This window comes from Magnolia sinica, chromosome 19, assembly GCF_029962835.1.
Source record: "Magnolia sinica isolate HGM2019 chromosome 19, MsV1, whole genome shotgun sequence".
Taxonomy (NCBI): Eukaryota; Viridiplantae; Streptophyta; class Magnoliopsida; order Magnoliales; family Magnoliaceae; genus Magnolia; species Magnolia sinica.
Genome location: NC_080591.1, coordinates 1,865,374 through 1,891,817, shown reverse-complemented (window position 1 = coordinate 1,891,817; position 26,444 = coordinate 1,865,374). Strand labels below are relative to the sequence as shown.

General features: G+C 42.1%; 1 protein-coding gene and 1 long non-coding RNA gene across 2 annotated transcripts; one reads left to right on the top strand and one right to left on the bottom strand.

Annotated features, from left to right (window-relative positions):
* The first annotated feature begins 16,888 nt into the window (after nt 1–16,888).
* LOC131235122 (uncharacterized) lies at nt 16,889–26,078 on the top strand. The gene is made up of 3 exons (XM_058232259.1): nt 16,889–17,137; nt 17,210–17,350; nt 25,755–26,078. The coding sequence occupies exons 1-3, from the start codon at nt 16,946–16,948 to the stop codon at nt 25,785–25,787; spliced, it is 366 nt and encodes a 121-aa protein (XP_058088242.1). The 5' UTR covers nt 16,889–16,945; the 3' UTR covers nt 25,788–26,078.
* On the bottom strand, nt 23,664–24,206 carry LOC131235123 (uncharacterized). The gene is made up of 2 exons (XR_009165955.1): nt 23,973–24,206; nt 23,664–23,892 (listed from the first exon to the last, which is right to left on the bottom strand). It is a non-coding gene; the product is annotated as an uncharacterized LOC131235123 (long non-coding RNA).
* Nucleotides 26,079–26,444: the final 366 nt, after the last annotated feature.

The following is a 26,444-nucleotide window of genomic DNA, read 5'->3' as shown; positions in this document are numbered from 1 at the left end:
TCTCAATCTCATACCTAGTGCTTCCCATTGATGTAAATCCCTCAGATTTAAATCTGTGCCCCAACGATAACTTTAATACCACTTGTTGGGATTTGGTCTGCGGAATCACATAAATATAGATCTAGGATAGCAATCCAATGGCACCAAGCAAACACCAGAGAACACACAGATTTAACTTGGAAAACCCTTTCAGGAAAAAACCATGGCACGAAGCGACAAAATTCCACTATGAAAATAGAAATTACAAAGAGAAAGGACTTACCCGATTCGAACAACCTCGAATCTCATTCTTGCTACACCCTTTAGAACCCCTAAAACCCTTTTAGGAACCCTTGGAATACCTTTAGAAAGCCTTACCATACCAGAGAATGGCCCTAAGGACTCCTATTTATAGATGAGGAAACCCTACTTACTCACCTCCCTAGAAACCGTCTCAAATTTACGCAATCCGCACACAAACCGCACACCATCTGTGTAACCCTCAACTAGTCGAGTCAAGGTTTCGACTGGTCGAAGTACCCCTTCGATTGGTCAAGCCTGTCCCTCGACTGGTCGAGCGTCCCGAAATTTTCAAATACATCGTTGCTAGAATTCGAGTCGAAGGTCCCTTCGACTGGTTGAGTCAATCCCTCGACTGGTCGAGCATCACGGACAAAAGATTTAAGACATCTTCCAACAATAAAACATTGATCACCATTAAGTGGTCGACATGCACGTACACTTAGCAACAGGACCCAGTGCACACCCCAACCAAAATACCAACCAGAATGTAAGAACACCCACCACAGTAAGGGTCGTTCAGGATATTGCATGAGGAACCGGAACAGCCATTGTTCCCGCGTAGTCCACCTTCCAGCATTATCCTTGAGAGTGGAGTCCTAATGTTAGTAACTCCATTGTCACCAGAAGGGAGTTCATTCTGACAGCGGGCAAAGGCGGATGGGGAGCAAAGTAACCTTCTTACTCTTCATCTCTACCTCTCTCTCTTTATTACTCATAAATGCATGAACCTTATCCTATATAGAGCAAGCGCCAGGAAATCGACAACCATGCATTAATGGTGACAAACATATCAATAGAATCATTTGGCCATGTAAAAGGCATGCACCAAGAATCACGGACACATGCCTCACTAAATCGTTACTAATGATGAATGAAGACTGTTTTGAGTCACTAAATCGTTACTAACAATGCATGAAGACTGTTTGGAGTCGCGAGTAGGCCCCAACACCCTAAGCCCTAACTAGGCTGAAAAGGCCTTATCCCTCACTTAGACATACATAATCAAGGTTACCGCTTACAGGGAAATGAGATAAATGATCAAAGGTTTAATTAAATTACTTTAATTTAAGAATTTTGTTTGTACCTTCCTACAAATTATATTATCAAATTGAATCATCCAAACATGACCGGTATTCAACAAGTATCTTTAAACCATGTGTTGAATGGGCCCCACGTAAGTGTATTTAAACTGGTATAATTGTTTGATACATCAGTGGCTCACTTGAAGATTGGATTGGGTCAATGACTCATCATTTGGCATGCACCCCACCTGGACATTAGCCCTAGATTTCAAGACCGAGTTTAGGGTCCCAGACTCAAACCCTCCAAGATCAGGCTACCTAAGATGTAGGGTCCTTTGCTAACCCTAGATGTAAAGCTCTTAATGATCTGATCATTTAGTCCCATGTTCTAAACAGCCCTTTGAGGCCTGTTTGGAAATATGCATTTTATTGCATTATATGGAATCAACACCATTTGGACAATCCAATTCCATGTTTTGAATCAAAATCTTCCTTAAAAAAAACATTGTTTTATGTAAAACCAATGTTCGGTGGATGCTGGAATTATAATCAATGGACTACATTCAAAACTGATTTTATTCACCTGTATTCATATGCAACTTGAATATTGTTGAGGTCAAAATCTGGACCAGCCTCCACTCAATGCCACGAAACTTGAACAGGCCCTGTTCCTACACAGAAATGTGAGCAAAGGAGACCCTGACTTAAACAGGGGACTCTCCGATGCCTAGGTTAGCTAAGGAATCTGGGTCTAAGTCGTGTAATATAGAGAGAGGGTGTGAGATATTGCATACCTGTTGCAATCGGGTCCCCTGGTATTTATACCTGTGGGTCGGGTAGATCGTGTTCATCAATCTCGGCATGATCTACTCAATCAAGCGGATATTGCAATCGTAAAGATACTCCACGATCTTTGGATCGTGTAGCACATCATGTCTTAATGAAGGGTATCTCTAGGCGTGATCTTCAGCCATGTCCACATTCGAACTGGTTTCTCAGCTCGGTACTCGAAGTATCTTCATCCAGGCTCAAACTTCGTCCTATCCGAGTCCGCGACTAAGCATTAGAAGTCGGGATTCATAGTTGAGTTATTGGGGTTGGAGTATGTTGAATGAGGACGAGGATGAGAGCTCGACTCGACCAACCTTCTTCGGATGAGGATGAGGACGAGGACGAGGACGAGAGCTCTTCTCAGTCAGCCTAGGGTTGTAGTTCAAAGGTCTGCTCGTGTCCGACATGATTTTCTCCTTCCGAGGCCTTCCTTCCAACCTTCGAACCTTCACTAATTGGTCTAACTTGTCCGGGTCGGATTTCCCCATAACAAGTATCATATGTAAAGGATGCATATGGATGGACAGCGTGGATAAAACACATGCATCAATAAGAGGGCCATAGATGCAATGGATTTTGAAATCTGCCAGATGGAATTTATGTCTCACTAAATGCAATTCAATCACACATAAGTTTGTACCAAATAGGCCCTTAAAGACGTAAGTCTCTGTAGAGTAAGCTTAATATATAATTTATTCACTTAAGCTTTATACTTATTCATCTTTATGTAAAAGATATTTATATAATTTTTCACTTGCTTATAAGTTATTGCCTTGTGTAGCCCACCCACCATGTTGTGTGTGTGCCGTTCAACTTAGCCATTAAGTAGGACCCACCACAATGATGGCATGCCAATAAGTTGATTGCTTAGCCGCTCCTCTTTAGCTGGATAGCCTAAAGAAGCACCAAAGGAGCCAGGCCAAGGTTCATATGCCATTTTGATAATGGCACTAATGAACTAGAGATATTGGGAAACACTTAAGGATAGCGGGCAGTAGGAAGAACCACATCTTAAATAGAGAAAGTGCCGGCATTGATGGCGGTGGAGATATCAATGGAATCATTTCGATAAGAAAAAGGCATGCACATACTGATTTGCACACGTGCCTCACTTTTAGACTTGACTCAACTCAAACCGAGTAGACTTCATCCGATCCGAACTCAAACCAAGTCGAGTTTGGGTCACCCAGAAACTCGACTCGACTTGACCAAAAATCCAACTCGGTACTGACTCGACTCAATCTGAAACTTGACTTGTACATATTAAAAATAAATAAATAAATAAAAATAAAATAAAATCTCATATTTGACATTTCAGATCTAAGATGACATGTAGCTAATGGAGAGGCTGCAATTCTGGCAGGTGCAACTAGGTTTTGAGTTGTGATTTCAGCCTACGAATACCCGTTGCACCCAACCCAACTCGGTGCCAACTCGACCCGACTCGGTACCTATGACTTGGTTGGACTCGGTCCGGATTAGTCTAGGCTAAACCCGGCCAAACTCAAATCAGGCCAGGCATGCTGGACTCGGTACCAAGTCGGGTCAAATTTGGGTCAAGTTCGGGTCAGATCTATTTCAAAACCAGGTCGAGTTGGGTCAACCCTAACTCGACTTAACTTGACTCGATGCCCAGCTCTAGGGGCAAGTAGGGCTGGGCTAGGGTGGGGTTGGGTTTGCTAGCCATAGCATAGCCACAGCCCCTAAGCCCTAATCAGGCAGAAAAATGTCATGTCCCTAGCTTGGACATACATAAGCTAGGTAGCTAACCCTATAGCGAAATGAATTAAACTATCAAAGCTCTTAATTAGTTCAATCTAAGAATTTTACTTGAAGTATCAAATGAATGTCATCATCTATTTGCATAATTAAAACATGACTTAGTATCCAACAAGTGTCTTTGAACCGGGAACCCACGTAAGTATCTTTAAACCATCATTTCTTCTAATACATCATTGGCTCACTTGATGGTTGGAGTGGGCCCCACCATTCATCATTTGGCATGGGCCCTTCTTGGACAGCGGGCCTAGATTTCAGGACTAGACCTAGCCTCCAAGCCAAGTTCAAGGTCTCAGACCTAGCCCTACAAGGTCAGGCTGCCTGGGCTCTTAATGACCCGAATAGAGTAATCTGATTTAATGCCCAAACCATGTTCCCTCGTGTTTGAGCCTGATTTGACACAACTCCAACATGTGCGAAATCCTCACCTGATTGAGCTTACAAGTCTAAAATTCTTATGTTCTTGTCTGTTTGATATTAGACATATATTCAACATTTTTTTAAAAATTTAAAAATTAAAAAAAAAAATTCTTATGTTCTTGTCTATCCCAATTACTACAAGTTTTCAATCACAGATCTTGTACCAGTATTCAAAAGCTAAAATTCAACTACCTTACCTTATCAAATTACTCAGATTTTGCTTGAAAATTGCATAAGGAGTTCTAAGAATGACATACCGTTGGGGGCCTTGTAAAAAACCTTAGGATCTAACCTCCCAAAACAAACCAAAATTATGGAATAATAATGCAATGAACTAAATCAAAACATAAACCAAACCACACCAAGGATTTTTATGTGGAAAACCCTCAAAGAGGTAAAAACCACGAAACCTCGTCCAGATCAACAATCTACTATAAAGCAGAATATTACAACCGATCACAAGCACACATCGCTTGGATCAAACTTTCTTCACTCACGCAGAAGTAGATAAATAATAAGAGAAACAAAGAAGATAGAGAGATCTCACCGATTACGAGGACGTGGAAGCACTGAGATATGGTAGATCACCTCTACGAGCATAGCCTCCCTTCCACAAGCTTCCTCTCTCTCTTTTTTTCTCTCTCTCTCACACCTTTGATAACCCTAAGCCCTTTAGCAAAACCCTTACAAAGCTTTAGGAAACCCTAGAATACCCTGAAATATACCACAATCCTGCATACACCCCTTTATATAAGAATAGAAAGAGGTAAAATCCAAATAGGAAACAAAATTCGCACAATCTACGTTTCCACAATCGCATTTGCGTAACTCTTCGATAATATCGAAGGTCTCTCATTGACAGACTTTGATATCATCGCATCATTGACGGTCCTTCAATGATATCGAAACAGGACCAAAAACTGTCCAGCGACCAGGGGTGAAAATTCCGACAATTATCGATGTCATCGAAGGTCCCTCGATGACAGCCTTTGATATCATCTAAAGTCCATCGATGATATCAACAGGACCAAAAAACTGTCCAGCGACCAGCGGTAAAAAATTCAACAATTATCGATGATATCGAAACTGGTTCGATTTCATCGAACCCATCAATGAGGAGAAAATCCCCATCAAATCTCTCCCTTTTCGACTCAGGAAGAATCCACTTTCTTCAAGCCAGCCTAATTTCTACAAATCTTAAACTTGCCCTTAAGTGAAGCCTTGGTCATCATGTCTGACCCATTATCGTCCATGTGTATCCTCTTAAGCTGTAACACCTTTTATTCCAAAGTATCCATGATCCAGTGATACCTAATCTCTATGTGCTTCGACTTGGAGTGCTGACTTGAGTTCTTGCTCAAGTGTATAGCAATTTGACTATCGCAATAGACCACGTGTTGCTCCTGCTTCAGGCTAAGTTCCTGTAGGAACCTCTTCATCCAAAGCATCTCTTTACATGCCTCCGTGACTGCAATGTATTCGGCCTCTGTAGTCGACAATGCTACGACCTTTTATAGCTTGCTTTACCAAGAAACCGCTCCCCCTGCAAACGTGAACATGAACCCCGATGTAGACTTCCTGGAGTTTATGTCACCTGCCATATCTGTATCTATGTAGCCTTCTAAAACATGTTTTTCATCATCATAGCATAGGCTCAAACTAGATGAGCCTCTTTGATAACGTAGTATCCACTTCACCATATCATAGGTGTGGTTGTCACGCCTCAAACTCGGAAACCGGGCTAACAAAATTTTCGATCACCGAATCCAGCCCCGACAACCTCCATAGTACCCCATTCTCGGCTCCCAATGCCCATTCGTCAGGTTCCGATCCTAGGATGCTACGAGGAGGATTTTCAATATCAGTTTGATTTGTAATAAGCATAAACAAAGGCATAACCCACAAACAACAACCAAAAACTCCATCACATTTCCACTATGATCAAAAACTTTATAAGTATAATGAGCATAAAGGGAAATATAATGATAATGTACAAAAAGCTTCACTATGATCTGCAAAGCGCTCCTGCCTCAGCGCTACTGCGTTCCAACGTCACCTACACGCAACGGTTGTGCATAAGCTTATGGAAAGCTTAGAGGGTGGTGTAAGTGTGTGCACAAGGTAGTAATGTAATTATGCAATATCAAAGTAATACAGAAAATGCTGATGAGTCCATGAATACCATTAGTCGTACCAAGGCTATGCGATGCAAGGCATAAATGATGTCGACCATACCAAGACCATGCGATGCGAGATGTAAGTCAAGCATACGAATCCTCATCTAAATCCACATATCAATATAGCTCAAATCTAGAATATCACAGGGGTCTAGTACACTCCAAACCAAATTGCTACCCCATCGCGTGCAATAAGGCGAGTGGAAGAGACCTCACTATCCGCCTGCCAATATCGGGCTCGGCTCGTCGATAGCGGACTCATTCCTTGAGCTGGTCAAACTCAGCCTATCTTTGCCCCCTCCTCTCGGGCGGATAAGGTTGCACCCCCTTCCAACCGACCACAACACAATGGAAAGCACGGCCTTCTGGTAATCGGCACTCGGCGCTCATGCACTCACTCGGTCTAGACGTTGGAGCAACCTCCTGGTACCATAAGAGTTTAGGGACTTTCACCCAGGGATATCTATAGCACCCCATGTAGAACAAGATTTTCGGTATCCAATCCTGCCAACTACGATACGTCTGTGGAGGCTACGACCCTAATGTCGCTAGGGCGTACAGTACCATATCACATAATGCAAATGCATGAATCACACTATCTAATCATGCAGCAATCCTGCGCGTATCGTGCGCTCATGTAGGGCAACACCACCTATCCGGGAGCCCATAAACGACAGGCCCAAAGGCATATGTTATGGTCAATCACTCCTCATACCAAGCATACATATGATGCGTATAAGCATAAATCATGAGACTATACTAAACATGTTATATGGTGATAGATGTTGTTCATAATGAAGATGGGCCTAGACGGCCTACAAGTATGGGCCTAACAATTGGCCCTAGGGAGAATCATAATGGGGACATTTAACCAACATCATTCTTACAATGTAGACGTCAAACCAACATTGCTCCCAAGGCACGACTGTCATAAACATCATTACACAAACCATGGAAGAGTCATACATTGTAATGGATTTGTGTTCATCCAATTGGGCCTCGACCCATAAGCCTTATATACAATAAATGGGCCGCATAACATGGGCCTTATGTATATCAGGTGGGCCTCAATGGATGGGTTATAATTACATCAAGATGGGCCTAATCATATGAGCCTCATACATATCAAGATGGGCCTCAAGCGGGCCCACCCTTATGTGTTTGAGATCCGACATATCCATAAGTTATCATAGAGATAGATGAAATGAAAACAATTTAAAATTTTCGTGGCCCTTAGGAGTTTGAACGGTGGATGACACGGTCCACTATTTAAATGGTGGGGTCCACTTGAACTTTGGATTTCACTCATTTACCTCAGGCTGTAAAATGATCTCATAAATGGTTGGGCGGTTCGGATATAACACACGCATCATGGTGGGCCCCATCGTTCAAACAGTGGACGGTTTCAATAAGACACATACATCAATGTGGGCCTGCGGGCTTGCTGCCAACGAGGAACAGCTAGATAGCTGCTGCACAGGCAGCTTGCTGTACTCCCAAATGGCAGAGGTGGGTCCCACGTAGGGCCCACCCCTATATATATACATAAAACATATATATTATATTTTAATATATATATATATATGCTGCTAGTGCAGCTTTATGTACTGAAAGAGAGAGAGCAGCCACGTGCTGCTTTAATGAGCAGCATAGCTCCCTTTTTTTTTCTTATCTGCTCTGCAACAAAACAGAGGTGGGTCCCACGTAGGGCCCACCCTTATATATATACATTGGATATAATATATATATTATATAATGTATATATATAATATAATATATATATATATATATACAAGATAAGATAAATATTAAATGTATAGGCCTAGACGGTCACACAAATCAGGGAGGGCCCGACACGTGGGGTGTGTCCCACCGTCAGATGGATGGTGGACACAATACATGTATAATGGTGGGGCCAACTTATACGGATGGACGGCATGGATGGGTCCCACAGACCCCACAATCCGTTCACGCCATGCTAGCCACCGTACCAGGGAACGGTACCAAGACCTCAGCATTGAAATGAGGTATCTTTCACACAGTCTACCACGTGGGCTATGGGCCCACCGTTGAAACGAGGTACTTCCACTCAGTTTGCCAGTTGAGCCATGGACCTGAGTGTGCACACGCACCAAGGAGGGCCACACAGACGTGGGCCTCACCGTCCAAGGGTGGTGGATGGTTCGAATAAAACACATATGGTACGGTGTGGCCCACTAAAACGGATGGATGACGTGGGTGGGTCCCATGGACCCCACCGTCAGTCCACTCCCATGCCAGTACACACTCCATGTCAGCACACACTCCATGTTAGCCACCTCCACAGGGATCAATACCAAGACCCCCTGTGTTGAAACGAGGCATCTTTCACTCAGCCTGCCACCTGAGCTATGGAGCTGGGTGGGCCCACGTCAGATCACACTTCACTGACAGCCACACCCCACTCTAGCCACATCAAGGTGGGCCCCCTATGGACAGTTGGGATGGCATAAAAAACATCATTGTGTGTCCCACATAGATGGGGTCCACCAGTAGATGGCATGGATGATAAACATATATTAAGTGGGCTATAATCATAGAAAGAGAGAGAGAGAAAGAGGGAGACATCAGCAATATCGGAGGGGCCCCGCCACTATGGGCCCCTCTTGAATATAAGCATACATCAAGGTGGGTCCCACATAAGTGGAACATTAAATCAAAAAAAAAAAGAAAAAAGACAAACATCCACGATCACCCACCGGCTTCTTCTTGCACCCTGGGCTTCCTTAGCTCCTTAGCTTTGATTCCAACGGAGGAGATGAGGTTTGGATGGTTGAGATGGGAGATGAAAGGGTAGGAAAGGTGGGCCACACTTGTAGCTTGGAAGAGATGGGGAGAGGCTTGGATGTGTGGTGGTTTTTTTTTTGGGGGGTTTGCTTGAAATGAGATTTGAAAATGAATGAGAGAGAGGGTTGCAAAGAGAGAGAAGGAGTGATGGGTAATGGATGTGGTGAGTGATGGGTGTGTAAGAGACTTTTTGACTTTGGGGTTGCTTGGTGTAAGAAAAGTGTGGGCTTTGTGTAAGAACTTTTTGACTTTGGGGTTGATTGGGAATGGGTAAAAAGGTGATGTGTACTTGATATGTACTTGACATGATGGGATTAATTGATGTGACATATTGAAGAGATTCTCTCGGAATTCGCATGCGCGACGTTTTTCTAGCGCCGAATGCTGGCCTACATCTCCTGGCCAGAATATCGGATCGGCGCGCGAGACGCGGCATCGGAACCGCGGCGACGACGCGGTCGCTAAGGTACCAGTCTTAGGTTGAGTAGACTCAAGTTGACGACGTGTGAATTAGGGTCGCCCGCAAATACCGGTTAAGGGTCGAAGGTTGCCAGAATTCGACCGGAAAGACCGCGGAAGCCTACGGAATGGTACGGTCTAGGATACGGGACTTACAGCTCTCCCCTCCTAATAAAAATTTCGTCCTCAAAATTTATACAATCATCGCAACTAGACATAACTCATGAGAGAGAAGAAACATAACATCACGATATAAAATCAGAGATAGCATACAAAATACAACACAATCAATCATCAAAGAGATGGGGAGTGGCTTGGACATATGGTGGTTTTTTTTGGGTTTGCTTGAAATGAGATTTGAAAATGAAGGAGAAAGAGGGTTGTAAAGAGAGAGAATGAGTGATGGGTGATGAATGTGGTGAGTGATGGGTGTGTAAGAGACTTTTTGACTTTGGGGTTGCTTGGTGTAAGAAAAGTATGGGCTTGTGTAAGAACTTTTTGACTTTAGGGTTGCTTGGGAATGGGTAAAAAGGTGATGTATACTTGACATGATAGGATTGATTGATGTAACATATTGAAGAGATTCTCTCAGAATTCGCATGCGCGACGTTTTCCTCGCACCGAACGCTGGCCCACATCTCCTAGCCAGGGTATCAGATCGGCGCGCGAGACGCGGCATCAGAACCGCGGCGATGACACGGTCGCCAAGGTACTAGTCTTAGGTTGAGTAGACTCGGGTCGACGGTGTGTGAATCAGGGTGGCGCGCAAATACCGGTTAAGGGTCGAAGGTTGCCGAAATTTGACTGAAAAGACCACGGAAGCCTACGGAACGGTAGGTCTAGGATATGGGACTTACAGTGGTTCTTATGTAAGGATCTCATCTCATCTTGCATAGCTCTTAACCACTCCTCCTTATGCTCGTTGGCTAGGGCCTCAGAATAATCTTCTGGCTCTCCCCCATCAGTGAACATAATGTACTCATACAGCGAATACCTCTTAGACGACCGTTTGTCCCTAGATGACCTCCTCACTTGTGGCTCAACAGGTGGATCAAGTGGGGGCTGCTCCCCCGGTCCATCTTTTGAAAGAACTCCCTCGTCCTCTGCACCTAGTTGTACTCTCTCATCATCAGGCACCACTGGAGGAATAACCGGATCTATGTCCTCTAACTCACCTGAACTAGGCTGGTTCTTCTCTAGCTTACCAATGTCTTCTATACACTGATCTTCAAAGAATACCACATCTCTGCTCTTGACGAGCTTCTTCTCGGTCGGATCCCATAACTTGTAACTGAACTTTTCATCATCGTACCTTAAGAACACACACTGCCCAATCTTCATATCAAGCTTGGACCTCTCGTCCTTTGGTACGTGAACAGATGCCCTGAATCCAAACACCCTGAGATGTCCGTACGATGGATCTTATCAAGTCCACACCTTCTCAGGTACTTCTCCATTCAATGGGGCTGATGGAGACCTGTTTATCAAATACACCGCCGTGTGCATTGCTTCTCCCCAAAACGTTTTGGACAACTTCGCATGGGATAACAAGCATCTGATTCTCTCAATAATGGTGCGATTCATTTGCTCAGCTACACCATTATGTTGGGAGGTCTTGGGAACCATCTGTTTATGCCATATACCCAGGGACTTGCAGTACTCATGAAAGTCGCCAATGTATTCACCACCATTGTCAGTGCAGATGCACTTCAATGATCTACCTGTTTCTCTCTCGACCATAACATGAAACAATTTAAACACACCAAAGACCTTGTCCTTGAATTTCAAAGCATAAACTCAAACCCTCCTAGATACATCATCTATAAAAGTGACAAAATACAATGCCCCACCCAAGGTTTTTGTCCTTATAGGACTACAAACATCAGAATAAACTAAATCTAATGCATGCACTTTATTAACATGAGAAGCAGATTGAATAAATGAAACTCTATGTTGTTTCCCTGATAAACAATCAATACAGGTTTTGAGAGGTGTACCTATCACGTCTGGAAGAAGCCGCTTCTTTGCTAGTACCTGAAGCCCTTTTTCACTCATGTGGCCTAAACACCTGTGCCACATGTCAATAGCTGAATCTTTCACTGTGTTCAACCCACCCTTGCATACACTGACACTTGCCTTATAAAGGGTGCAACACTTCTTTCCTGTGGCCACGATCAACAAACTCTTGATGAGCTTCCAGCGCCCACCAGCAAACTGGCTTTCATAGCCATCATCATCCAGCCTTCCCGTCAACATTAAGTTGAGGCGAAGGTCTGTGATATGCCTCACATTCCTGAGAACCAATGTGCAGCCCACATCGGTCTTCACATAAATATCGCCGACCCCTACGATTTTTGATACGCCAGAATTCTCCATCTTCACGATCCCAAAGTCACCTGACTTGTAGCTTGTGAAGAAGTCTTTGTGTCGAGTCGCATGAAAAGAAGCTCCCGAGTCAATCACTCAGTCGGTGTCCTGACTCGTAGCCGCGAGAGATATATCGTGATCTGCTGAAAGACTAAACAACGTCGCCATCTGAAGCGACCGTAGTGGAATCTGATTCATTTTCCTTCTCCTTTCTATTTCCTTTCTTGTCGCTCTTTTTTCTCATGCTTGTAATGTCCCTTCTTGCCATAATTCCAGCAATCAACATCTTTTCTAGTATTCGACTTACCTCTTGATTTATCGCGGGCCTTCCCACCCTTCCTGTTCTTTCCTCTCTCTTGTTCCTGTGTCACAAGGGTCTCTTGTTGAGTAGACCTCTAAGACTTCCTCTTGTCTCCTCATTGAAGAGACAACTGGTTACTTGTTCCATGGATATCTTTCCGTCTAACGCGGAATTACTTAGAGACACCACCAGTGTCTCCCAACTGTCAGGTAATGAACTAAGCAATAGCAAAGCCTGCAATTCATCATCTAGGACCATCTTCATAGCAGAGAGCTGGTTCACTATATTGCTGACCTCATTCATATGCTCGGCCATAGAACCACCATCTTTGAACTTGAGATTCACAAGTCGCCTTATCAGAAAATTTTTATTACCAACTGTCTTCCTCTCATACAGCCCTTCTAATTTCAGTCATAGGCTAGCGCCTGAGGTCTCTATAAACACATGGTGAAATACAGAATCATCCAACCATTGTCTAATAAACCCTACCGCCTTTCAGTGCATCTTCTTCTAATCATCATCAGATATATCCTTGGATTTTGCTGATATGCCTAAAATTGGAGAATATAGGTCCTTGCAATAAAGCAAGTCCTCCATCTTAGCCTTCCATATAGTCCAGTTAGAACCGTTGAGGCTAATCATCCTTGATGAGCCACCTTCCATAATTCAAAACCAATCTCACCCGTTCAATGAACTTAGCTTTGATACCACTTTGTTGGAGGTCTTACACAAAACCTTAGGATCTAGCCTCCCGAAACAAACCAGAATTATGGAATAATAATGCAATAAACTAAATCAAAACATAAACCACACCACACCAGGGATTTTTACGTGGAAAACCCTAAAAGAGGTAAAAACCACAGGATCTCGTCCATATCAACAATCCACTATAAAGCAAAACGTTACAACCGATCACAAGCATACACTGCTTGGATCAAACCTTCTTCACTCACGCAGGAGTGGATAAACAATAAGAGAAATAAATAAGACGGAGAGATCTCACCGATTACGAGGACGTAAAAGCGCTGAGATATGGTAGATCACCTCTACGAGCATAGCCTCCCTTGCACAAGCTTCCTTTCTCTCTCACACCTTTGATAACCCTAAGCCATTTAGCAAAACCCTTGCAAAGCTTTAAAAAATCCTAGAATAGCTTGGAATACACCCCAATCCCGCATACACCCCTTTATATAAGAATAGAAAGAGGTAGAATCTAAATAGGAAACAAAATCTGCAGAATCTGCGTTTCCGCAATCGTATCTGCATAACTCTCCGATGATATTGACGGTTTTTCGATGACAACCTTCGATATCATCGACAGTCCTTCGATGATATCGAAATAGGACAAAAAACTGTCCAGCGACCGGGGGTGAAAATTCCAACAATTATCGATGTCATCGAAGGTCTCTCGATGGCAGCCTTCGATATCATCTAAAGTCCATCGATGATATCGACAGGACCAAAAAACTGTCCAGCAACCAACAGTAAAAAATTCAGCAATTATCGATGATATCGAAACTGGTTCGATTTCATTGAACTCAATTATGAGGAGAAAATCCCCATCACATACCTCATTGCGAGGAGCCTGGGACATTGCTCTACAGTAAGGAAGATTTTTTGGGCGGACATTGAAACAAGCAGTGCAAATTACCGGTAATCCATAGATCAAAGACTAGCATCTCAGGCTACTCAGTATAAAAACCCAACTTCAATATTCTATCTTGCAGTTCTAATGACTTGAGCAAGACGCCTAGCAATATAATTCAATAATCACATTGCAGCTGGTCATATGTCAGTAGTGAAATTTCTCAACAAAGCAGCACATAAGGAATTCTATCTTTTTAAGATTTCTTTACTTAAAGCTCACTAACTCAAGATCCAAATCACATTGGAGCATTTTGCTCATCAAAATCCCTCCACGCTTTTACTTTATCTACACAAAGCAACCAATAACAGATCAGTATGTAGCAAAATCAGTTCTAATGCCTTTCGGGGCGTTTGGATAGTAAGTTGCTTAAGATAAGCTACTTATGCTACAAGTAGCTTATCTTAGTTTCTACTTATTAAGAAGATAAGTATATTTGGTAGACAACATACTTATCAGCTTCTCCTCTCTTTTCTTCTCTCCCGGTGCCTCTCTTCAGCCACTGATGAAAAGTAGAAAAGTTTTTTAAAAAAAATCAACTGAAGTGATTTAGTACTTTTTAAGTAAAAAAGATACTAATAACTAATCATAATTTGGCTTTAAGTAGAAAAGGTAACTTATTTGGTGGTATCCAAACAAGCACTTATACTGCTAATCTAATCCTTCAATCTGACTGCCTCCATCCTACAATCACATTTGCAAAAATGTTTCCAGCAACGAATTACAAGCATTGACATCGGAACTAACCCAATCTCAACCATCCTTTCCAAAGCTTCCTAACCTGTTTTTAACAATGTACTTTGAGAAGCGTATGGAAATGGCAGGATCCCAGTTGCACCTGTTAGTCAACAAAGCTAAATTTCTGAAAACACCATCGGTTGGGTTTTTCGATCGAATTCCTGGCTTCAACGACATTTAGATGTCCATGTCAAAACGCGAATGGAAATGTAGTCATCTTTGGTGGTGGGTTTTTGAAATGGTTTGGAATTGACCCAGTTAAAGAAGTTAAAATTTTAACCATATATCATGTGTGGCCCAGCTAAGGAAGGGCTGTGATCGGGTGTGAGGATTTCACTGTTTCATTTGAGTTTTGTGGAGAGATAAGGGTGACAATATTGGAGTTTGGGTGTGGGAAGTTTTGGAGGCATAAGAGGGAGGTGACCTAAAATTTATTTCAATTGGACCACTGACAGTGTGGCCCACCAGATAATCTGACAAAATTAGACAAACATCCATTAATCAGAAGACAGGACCTCTAACTAATATGTTTCCGAATGAACGACATATTTAAGGGAATTGGATGGCCTACAGCACCTGCCACCACATCTGTGGGGCCCACAGTGACATGCTTTATCTAAGCTGTCCATCCATTTACCCATGTCATTTAGGGTATGAGCCCAAACGCCACAGGAAACAGCGGAGACTGAACACGCCCATTGTTGAAAATTTCTTGAGAGCACCTAAGCTTTCAACCCGGTTGATATCTTTGTTTTCTCTTCTTCATCCTCATGCCCTCTTGGCTACGTATAATATTTGCCGGCGTGTTAAGACCGGTTATATAGGTTGATTCCAGCCGAACAACTTTGTAAAATTGACCGTATATTGCTGAGATCTGAGAAGCCGAGCCAATTATTCAATCACTCACATGATATTATTTAAAATGATAGGCAATTATTGAAGGGTAAGGTTCATCCTACAAAAATAGCTTACATTTTATCTTCGATTTTCATATACAAAAGCAAAATAAAAAGAAAACACTTACACAAGTAATAACTACAAAGCACATTTATGAGAAATCTATTTATATTTCAATAGAGTTCATTCATGTATTGGCATAGACTTGGATTACAACTACACATTTTCTTTTTTTGTTTTTTTTTTTTTTACTTACACGTACATACAACTAAGGAAAATAAGGATTATGCTAGGATAATTGAAAAATAAATTTAATTTATTTATTTGGATTGGTATAAGACCCTTTGCTTCCTTAAACTCTATCGTTCATAAATCTTCTTTAGATAGTTATTTACATGTTTCTTCCCATGTTTGATCAATTACAACAATTGCTTTGGCACTAATTTGGACTTTCAAATTCTTCTTGAACACACGTACCAGAATTCACTTCAACACCACTTTTCTCTTGACCATCTCTTGCTTCCGAGTTTCTCGACCACACTCTTTATATAGATGACATGTTACACCTGATTAATGCCAACTGTACTTTCACAACATTGGCTCCAAATATGTTCAAAAATCTTAAACGGGTTTTATACTTTTTGTGCACTAATGTGCACTCCTTTCTAATTGACTATAAGTTCATGGTAAATAAGTATTACTGTGGGCATCATTTCATTGCCCATGTTGTTTTTGTGTGGTGTGGTCCACTTGAGCTTTGATCTTTCAGCTCATGACCCAAAATGAGCTGGCAAAACAAATGAACTACGTGTACATCACACTAGTCCCTACAAAGCTTGGCCACGTCGCCTACAATATGCTCTAAGGGGCTCACCCTGATGTTTGTGACATCCAGACCGTCCATCGTCAGCGCTGGCTCAAGTTAGGGGGCTTGAGCCCAAAACTCAGGTCGATCCCTACTTTCTCTGTGGTGTGGCCCACTTTAGTTTGTGATCGACCTTATTTCTTTCCTAAAGTCATAACATGACCTGGCGCAAACGATGGTAGGAATGGATATCGTACACAAATCACGGTGGGCCCCACAGAGCTTTCCATTGTACGGTCTCCAAAGTGATGTGAAATCAACCCTAATCCCCCTTCTTCCTTTCTCGGCCTTTTGCATTTCCTCTCTCTCTGGGAATAGAAGAGGAGAAGAGAAAAGATGAACGCATTCAAAGCATTCAAAGCCTGCGTCCCGATAGAGTGGAGCCCACAACTCTACATAACCCTAGTCAGGGGCTTACCGGGCACTCGTCGCCTCCACCGGCGCACGTTAGAGGCCATGCGCCTCCGCAGGTGCAATCGCACTGTCATCCACCGGAACACCCCCTCCCTCCGCGGCATGCTCCAACAGGTACTAACATACGCCTCTGTGCGCACTTCTCCCCTCTCCTTCTCCTGCTTCTAAGTTTCTGTATATAAACAGGTGAAGAGGCTGATCGTGATCGAGACGGAAGCAATGTACAATGCCCGGAAACAGAACGCGGCGGACCACCGAGCTCTGCGCTCCCCCATCGTCGTTAACCACCTCTCTTCTTCTCAGTCACCCGCATCGGATTCTTCTCAGGTTAGTTTCTTCTCTCATTCGACATCGATCCTTTCATTATCTCCCTTTTTCTTTCTCTAATTATGGTAGCAATCCGAGCATTTTCGCTAGATCATGAAGATGATAATTGGAACTTATCAGGGAAAAGCTTAATAATGCGATGATCAGGGCCGGAATGTTTTTACTCTACTGTTCAAGCTTTCGGTTTTGTGTATGTGAGGCCCATGGCCATTTTATCAATGACATTGGCCTGGTGGGGCACAATTTGGATGGCCTGTGCACCGAAAATTCTCCAATGTAGAATGTTGTAACCCTTCCATAGGTGACCCGACAGATTGATGGGCAAGGAAGAAATCATACCGATGGTTCACTTTCATCTGAAATGTGCCATGCATTCTTTAGGTTGGATCGCTCGATTTGGGGAATTTTTTTGTGGTGGATGGGCCATTCAGTATGAGGCCCGTCGCATCAACAGTTTGGATCATTGAACCATGGACCCCACTTTTACAGAAAATTTGAACTGGAATAAGGCCCAGAGTTGGTGTGGGACCATTTATTTGCCGGTTTGATGTGTCAGCTTGGATCAGACACAAACTGCCATAATTGGGTTTGGACTGGATTCAGTTTGGGTTTGCTAGAAAAATCTGTAAAATCTAAGCCGTTTATATATCATGCCCCGAACTTAATATTGAGCCTGGATCGAAGGGTTGATGTGCAGCCCAAGTTGCGTGTGTTGGGCCTTCAGGTTTGCTTGGCCCATTGGTAGCCCTATAACGAATGCAACTCATAAAGAAAATGAAAAGAAAAGAAAAGAAAATATATCACCTTAAGTTGTTAAATTGGTGTACTGGGTATTGTATCGTTCACCACTGAAACGGTCCTGTATTGCCCCTTTATCACCTCTGTATCGGGCTATTCAGCCTGATACGGGCCAAAACATTCATGAGCGACCCTGTGCGATACATATCAGTTTCAGACAATACTTTAGACATTGCTTGGTAGAGGTCTCCTATGATAACTGGACCATGTATCACTCTTATGTCAGGAGTGCTAAGCGTCTGTTCAAGGAGAAATGCAAATGAGACTCTCAGGCACATGTGCAACATTGTCTGCATATGCAACACCAAGTTGTTCATCAGGTGAATCCTACCATGTAGATGTCCCCATTCATCTGGTGGGGTGCACATGTACTAAATATCGATGAATCAAATAAATTAATTGACAGTCCATGTTCAATGTGCAATTGTGGCCTGCCTAATGAGCCTGTTCTTGTGGGCCTGAACATTTTCATGGTAGAGCCTGCCTGATAAACATCCAGGACCTTGGACATAACAGAGCATGCTGTCTCAGAGAAATGATTTGTGTTGAAGTTGTAAGAGCCAGTTCATTAGATTAAGAGGGTTGGTTCCAGCTTTAGTTTGTCGATGATATTGTTGCTACTAGGAGTTTTGTGGATGATGTTGGATTTGGTGAAACATGATTGAGGAAGCGTTCGTCTTTCTTTTTTCTTTTTTTTTCATGGAAATCTAATTTCATCACATTTCCTAGAAAATTGGACCTCTTTCTATTCCCTTCTCTACTTTAGAAACATAATTTCCTAAACTTTATGGGAAAAGAGAGGAAACAAGTGTCGTGGGCTTGCTCCCCACAGATGCAAGTTCGATTCCCTTCCCCGGGATTACCCGATGCATGTGGTTTGCGGGTGATTGTGTGCATCTGCAGGGATTAGTGTCGCCTTAAAAAGGGGCGGGGTGACCCTATCGTCATCAGAGAGAGAGAGAGAGAGAGAGAGGAAACAAGCCATCTCTCTCTCTCTCTCTCTCTCTCTCTCTCTCTCTCTCTCTCTAAATGGTTCAGTATCCAGATCATTAATCTGGTGACCCCCAAATTGTGGATTGACAATATCCCCAAAGCCCTATGGTCTCCATGATTCTATATCCAAACGGTTAATGTAGCGACCTCCAATTGTGGATGGACAATGTCCCCAAAACCCCATGATTGGAAGATCATGTTCATCCTTTGGCATTTTCTGTTGATCATGGACAGTTGCTGGATTGTCTTAACCATCAATTGCAAGCCTCTGGTGGGAGGATTAGTATTATCTATTAGAGAGATTTTTTGGGCATCGTCTACAAATAATGTTGCCTCTTGTATCGATAGCCTGGATCATTGAAACATGCCTCACTTTCATGGCATGATTTTGTTGCTACACTGCAAATATGCAGTCTCATCTACCATTCACTTACAATTTATACATTCAAATCCAGATTGGCCATTTGTTAATGATCACAAGGTGTCTAACCATTTTCTATAGCTGCCTGTTTGATTGCTTGGTTGATGGATGGGTTGCTGCAAATTACTGGGTTCTAGCAAATGCATGTTGTATTCTATCATGATCCAAAGCAATTTCTTTCTGTTGAATACAAATGGTTTGCTATTTTGTTTTCTTGCAAAACCATGCCAAGTTGGCATGTGTGCTTCCAACATGCTAAGTAGCAAGTGTGAGATGGGCCAGATCGCTTCTGCACTAATGCGGTCGCACATGACAACAATGGGAGGGAGGCTCTATAGATCGAATATAAAAACCGGCTAAAGAAGGATGAGATAAAATGGAAGCAACGATCTAGAGCAACGTTGCTCTAGGAAGGGGATAGGAATGAGAAGTTCTTCCATGCAATTGTGAGTGCAAAGGGTAGAAATAACAAGATCCATAGCATGGTGATAGATGGTGTTAGAACAGAGGAAAAGTCCAAGGCGTGTGATGCCATTGTAAACTTTTACGAAGTCTAACTATTAGGAGTGGGCTAGGAGAGGCCAAAGCTAGATAATCTTGTCTTTCCAATGATCTTCAAGGAAGAGGTGACGTCTCTTGACAAGTCGGCTTCCAAGGAAGTCAAGATGGTAGTGGACGCGCCAGGGCCCGATGACTTTCCCTTGGCATTCTTTCAAGTTTATTTGGGAAATGGTCAAAGGGGAATTAATGGCATTCATCGTTGAATTCTTTCAAAGTAACTGCTTGCCAGGTGAATTAGGTGCATTGTTCATCACCTTAATTCCAAAGAAAGAGGGAGATGATTGTTTGCATGATTTTTGTTCAATAAGCTTGATAGGGGTTCCTTACAAAATCCTTGCATAGGTGTTGGCCGCTAGGTTTTGATCCATCCTGGGGAATGTTCTTTCAAAGGTCCAAGGAGCATTTGTCGAAGGAAGGCAGATTCTAGATGGTGCGTTGATCATACATGAATGGATTGACTCTTGCCACAAGGAAGGTAAGAGGGGCGTCGTATGTAAGCTCTATATAGAGAAAGCATATAACCATATGGATTGGGAGTTTTGGATTATATGCTAGGTGGAATGGGGTGCGGTGAGAAATGGAGAAGGTAGATTCAAGTATGCATTAGTTCAACCAAGTTTTTTAGTGCTAGTTAATGGTTCACCAAAGGGGTCTCAAATTCCTTAAGAGGCCTTAGGCAAGGATATCCCTATTGTCATTCCTCTTTGTGGTAGTAGTGGAAACCTTGAGCAAAATGCTGGATAAAGGGGTCTCTTTGGGGCTTATTAGTGGGTTCGACAAAGGTGTCTTCAAATTGTCCCATCTTCAATTTGTCGACAACGATCCTATTATGCGATGTAGAGGCAGCAAAGGTGAACAGCCTTAGAAAGACTATTTTTTGCTTTGAAGTAGTGTCAAGCTTAAAGGTGAACACGCTGAAGAGTGAGATGTTCGGTATTGGCATCCCTAGGGAAGAAATCGAGGAACTTGGTGGGGTGTTCAGGTGTAAGGCAGAATAGTTTCCTTATTCATATCCGGGACTTCCGCTATGTATAGGGAGGCCTGCGAGGCATTTTTGGGATAGGTTGATTAAGGAACTTGTCGTCTTGGAAACAGTGATATCTTTCTTCGAGGGAAGGCTCACCCTGATCAAAGCAGCATTATCGAACCTTCTCATATACTTTTTATCCTTGTTCAAATGCTTGAAGGATGTGCTAAACAGATTGGAGAGAATTGAGACCAAGGTGTCCCGTATCGGTATCAGTTGGTGTAACGGTGCCCTCCAAAACCGATACGGATACGGGGGCGTAACAGCGCAAAAAAAAATTTCACCAAAAAAATATGAAAAAATATGGATTAAATCCGAAATATTCTAAGCATTCCAAATATGCATTCATTTATAAATTGGAACATGTTTATGGTGGTGTAATGGTCCACTCCTTGGTGAGAAGTTGTATCGGACTGTCTGATGAATTTATGAACCAGATAACCTGACTTTGACTACAAAATTCATATATTTAATTTTCTAACTATCTACTATCAATGATAGATATATTAGAATGAATGTAATATGAAAATATCTTACATTTAGGTGTTTGCAATTATTTTTGAGGGCCAAAATTCATGCGTAAATAGAAAAAAATATAAAAATATATATAAAATGGCACCCCAAATATGTAAAATGCACATTAACATACTATGATTAACACATCATATGGCATTATTAAAACAGCAAAAGAATCATTAAAAAATGATTTTTCGAATTTTCAAAAAAAGGGCCGAAGTTGGAAACAGTGAATATTGCCCTCTTGGGCAAACGGAGCAAAGTAAAAAACAAGTTTTTACCTCATGAAGTGGGAGGGGGTTTGTAGACTGACAAGGGAAGGGGGAGCAGGCATCCTGAAGTTGGAAACAGTGAATATTGCCCTCTTGGGCAAACGGCATTGGAAATTTGGCAAGGAAGAGGGATGCCTATGGAAGAAAGTTATAGTGAGGAAGTACTACTTGAAAAAATGGAGCGGTGGACGAAAGAGTCTTCATTGTACAAGGCTACGCGGATGTGGGAAGCAATCTTGAGGGTGAGAGCAGTTTTTTTTTTGGGTGGGGGTTTGGGTTCTCCTTGGGCGACGGTAAAATGATTCAATTCTAGAAGGATATTTGGTTGGGTGATTGGAATCTTCAAGAAGATTGCTCGAGATTGACTAGCCTATCCTCAAATAAGGATGTCACCGTTGATCTTTGCTATTCATTCTCTGGGTTGGGGACAGTTTGGACCCTTCCGTGCCAAAGGCATTTGTGGGATGAGGAGGAAGAGTTTATTAGTTTGTCCAGGCGGCTTTTGGGTATCTCCCCTTCTTCATCAGTTTTGGACTCATTGATATGGTTTAAAGATAAATCTGGGCAATTTATAGTGCAGTCCTTTTATAACTTACTCTGTGGGCCATCCTCTACAAAGTAAAGCATACTGTCCCGTGGTCTTACAGGGCCCCACCCAAGGCAACAACACTGGCGTGGTTAGTGGGATGGAACATCGTGCTCATGATTGATAATCTGCATGAGCGAGGAATGGCTTTAACCAATATTTGCTTGCTTTGCATTCGGAGTGGGAATCAGTGGACCATCTCTTCATTCAGGCACCTTCGCGGTGGAAATGCAGCAAAGATTTTTAGGCTTGTTTGGTAGGGCCTGGGTAATGCTGAGATCTATTGAGGGCCTCCTTCAGTCATGGCATGAGGGTCGGGTTGGCAAGAGAGGGAAGTGATTATGGAGGATGGCTTTATTGGCAGGCATGTGGGCCTTATGAGGGGAAAGGAGCAACCGATGCTTCCTGCAATCTTTGCAAGGTGCATCGGAGGTGTTCAAAAGGGCTAGGGTGGATGTAATGGAATGGGCTTCGATCTCGGTTGTTTTTTTTTAGTTGCGATCTTTCTTATATTTCGTTGGTTTCTTTGTAATTATTTGGCCTTTTGGCCCTTAATTAATAAAATTATAACCTAGTTTCCTTTCCACATCATTTCCAGGGAATAATTGTTTACCCTCTCTTTCCACAAATCCAAACAATCCCTAAAGAACTAGGAGATTGAAAACCTTGGAAATTCTAAGGCATTTCGTAGTTGTTGAAGTGGAACAGTTGAGTAGAGGAATTGCTTTGTGATGAGGAAGTGAAATCTTGTCAGTACTAGAATTTGAAAAGTAACCTTCACAATATTCAAATAAAAACTATTGATTTTGCAAAGGGGGTTATTTGACCTGTACATGTGCATGTCACTCGCAATTTAAGTTTGTTAGGTAGTTCTTGCATGGACCCAGGAAGAAGAAATTATAGGATCTTGACCTGAGGCTTTTCAGAGAAGACTTAGTTTCATTCCTGACAAGCGATGCCTATGGTCGAGTATTTCAGAAAAATTGCTTGTTTCATTCTACCATGGATGTACAATGACCCAAAAATCTCTTTGATAGAACAAATCATAACCTTTCAATATGTATATGTAACCTACAAAACAGACAATTGAGAAGAAAAGTACAGCAATGGTTCACATTCAACTGAAAAAAAAAAAAAAAAAAAAAAATCCCAAGATTGGTGGCTAGGATCTTCCGATCTGGAGATTTTGAGAACATGCATTCATCCATGGTAGGATGCAACAAACTAATGGTCCGGAATCTGGATTACCAAACCAAACCATGGGCCCCAACTTGTCAGAACTGAAAATCTGAGCATGGTGTGCAAAGCCTCTTGGCGAGGATCCTATAATTCCTCCCAAACGAGTGTCATCTTATAAAAAGCCTTCACCTGTTGTGAGTGATTGCCGTCTCACTTCAAAAAGAGGTGGGGACATCCTGTGTCTTCCAAAAAAAAAAAAAAGCCTTCACCTATTAAGCTGTCCTTGAGCGAGGGTATATTGTCTCAACCAAAAGCAACATTTTTTTTATTAGAGGTCAAAGGATGCAGATTGAGCCAGATTTAATAATGATAGGAAATCCAAGCTGGTTCGAGTAGATCAGCTGGCCACATATTGGAAACAATGAATGGGCAGTATGTATTGCATTTAACTGCCATGCTCCTTGACACTCTCTGTTCTTTAAGTAAGGTTATGGAGGTTTGCTAGCCCCAAATTCACTGCCTACATGAGGAAGCACATGCCAGCTTGGCACAGGTACAGCACGTCCGAGCTGTGGTGTGAGGCATGGTGTAGATCATGTGCTAAAAAGTTATCTGGTGAACTATTAGGTGGGCCACATATGTAGGAAAACAATTGTATATACTATGATTAGAAGCATAAGCAATCACATTGAGTCACATCGAGAACCACAACATTGTACCTCTTACTATGCTTGAATAACATAAATAGAGGAATGCTAAGCAGAGTTGCAAAAGTAGGAAAACCTCACCAAGTCATGTGATGATTTGTCAGGCATCTGTCTTTGACCTGTTCCTGACATTCCCACATGCCAAACAGTGCCTACATATGGGCACTCGATGATTTGTCACCATGTAATGATCTGATGTTTTCCTAGTAGGGAGTGGTCCTCACTTGATGCCTTAACTTGATTAGAATCCTTGAATGACTTCGATACTTGTGACTGGTGAGTTTGGAAAGATATGTCCTTGGCTTTATTAGAACCCTTGAATGACTTCAATACTCATATGAGTTTGGAAAGCTGTTCCCGCATGGCTTTTCTTAAAAATAAAAAATAAAAAAATAAAAAAATAAAAAGAAAGAAAGAAAAGAAAAGAAAAGAAAAGAAAAAAAGAAAAAGGAAGAAGGAAGAAGAAAAACGTAATAACACATATTATAACAGCCTATATAGTGGGAAAGGTCATTCTGGTGTTATAAAATCAGTGTGAATTTTGTTTCCATTTTTGCCCTAGAAAATAGTAGATATTTTCAATGGACAATACCTGTAAAAATGGGTTGCATGTTCAGTGAACCTATGAGCCAGTTTTAGGTGATCCATTAGTTTTTTAGTAGACTCTTTCCTGTGCACCCAAAGCTCTGTTTTCTTCTTGGTGTTTTAATGGCTGCTGCTGTTACATAACCTTAATGCCAATGAGTTGTTATTGTGTCATAATTGTCTTTTCGAGGGTATTTTACTGCAAAATATCTCAAAAAATTGTGATTTTTCCAGACTGCCTCGTATGATTGAGAATCTCTGAAAGTGCTTTTTGTGACCAAAATGACCTCATCTATTTCTTTTTTAGTGAAGTTGAGCATTGCAGGGTCCTTGACATGTGTGTATGATTATCCAATCTGCCTAACAGTTGCAACCCATCATGATGCCATACACATAATGTGGGCCCTACAATGCTTGACTTTAGCAAGACACCCTTCATATGTTCAATTAAGCAAGACACCTTTGGTAAAATCAGATTTCTCAAGGAATGCTGCAGTAAAAATCTGTCTTTTTAAGCATTGGTATGGAGAAATGGCTCAGATTAGTGTGCATATCATTGCATGCTGTAATTCTTAATTAGGAGACAAGGGGTTCAGTGCAATATATTTCATTACATTAGGAGTCCCTTTATTTTGAATAAAGTAGGCTACATGGCTCCCAAGCTCAATAGCATACTCGCAATTCCATGCTTTTTTCCTTTGTCCACAAGACTGTGTTACATCCAAGCAACTACTGATTCATTCCTCTTCTGCTTAACAGAATTTACAGGATGGAAGCAGAAATTCAAATTAGACTACATGCTCACTTATTGCAAATGTGGTGGACGGTGCGCTCATAGGGAGCTGTATGGATGGACATGATGTTTCAGCAACAAACAGTTGTGTTTGCCATGAACAGACTTTTCAGGAGATCTGTAATACCCTACCATCAAGAAGACTCTTCTGGGAGGGTTCTTTTTGTTTTCTTTTTGGGGTCAAACCCTAGCTGCAAGGGTCATAATCATAGTTCGTAATCATGAATTGTTGTTGGGCGGATAGGCTGTTACTTTTGATGAAAAGTGAATGTATTGGGTTTGGTGGCGTATCCATGTGGCCCATTTGTATGAATTCTTGCGGTTTATCTGATTGGCCCACCATGGACTTGCCTGGCTGCCCTTTTAGACGAATACTAACACCACTGGCTGTTGCAACAAGGCAATGGTGACAACACGTCCCTCCCTCGAAAGGTTTAACATATGTTTGAAATGGGCATCTATCACCCAATGTATACTGATATCGTCCAGGAACAATATAGACAAGCCCTTATCAAACCCAAAACATCCCGATACAAGGTAAGACAGCCATGTGGTGGTGATGATACAATACACGCTAAAAAAGAGATTTTTAAATCATGCTCCCACTGCTTTGCCATCTTTTGGGGGATTACCTCCTGAGAAAACCACATCTGGCC

Coding starts and splice junctions, on each gene's coding strand:
- LOC131235122 (XM_058232259.1), top strand. CDS start 16,946: ATGAACGCATTCAAAGCATTCAAAGCCTGCGTCCCGATAGAGTGGAGC. Junction 17,138..17,209: donor TCCGCGGCATGCTCCAACAG/GTACTAACATAC, acceptor GTATATAAACAG/GTGAAGAGGCTGATCGTGAT. Junction 17,351..25,754: donor CCGCATCGGATTCTTCTCAG/GTTAGTTTCTTC, acceptor TCTGCTTAACAG/AATTTACAGGATGGAAGCAG.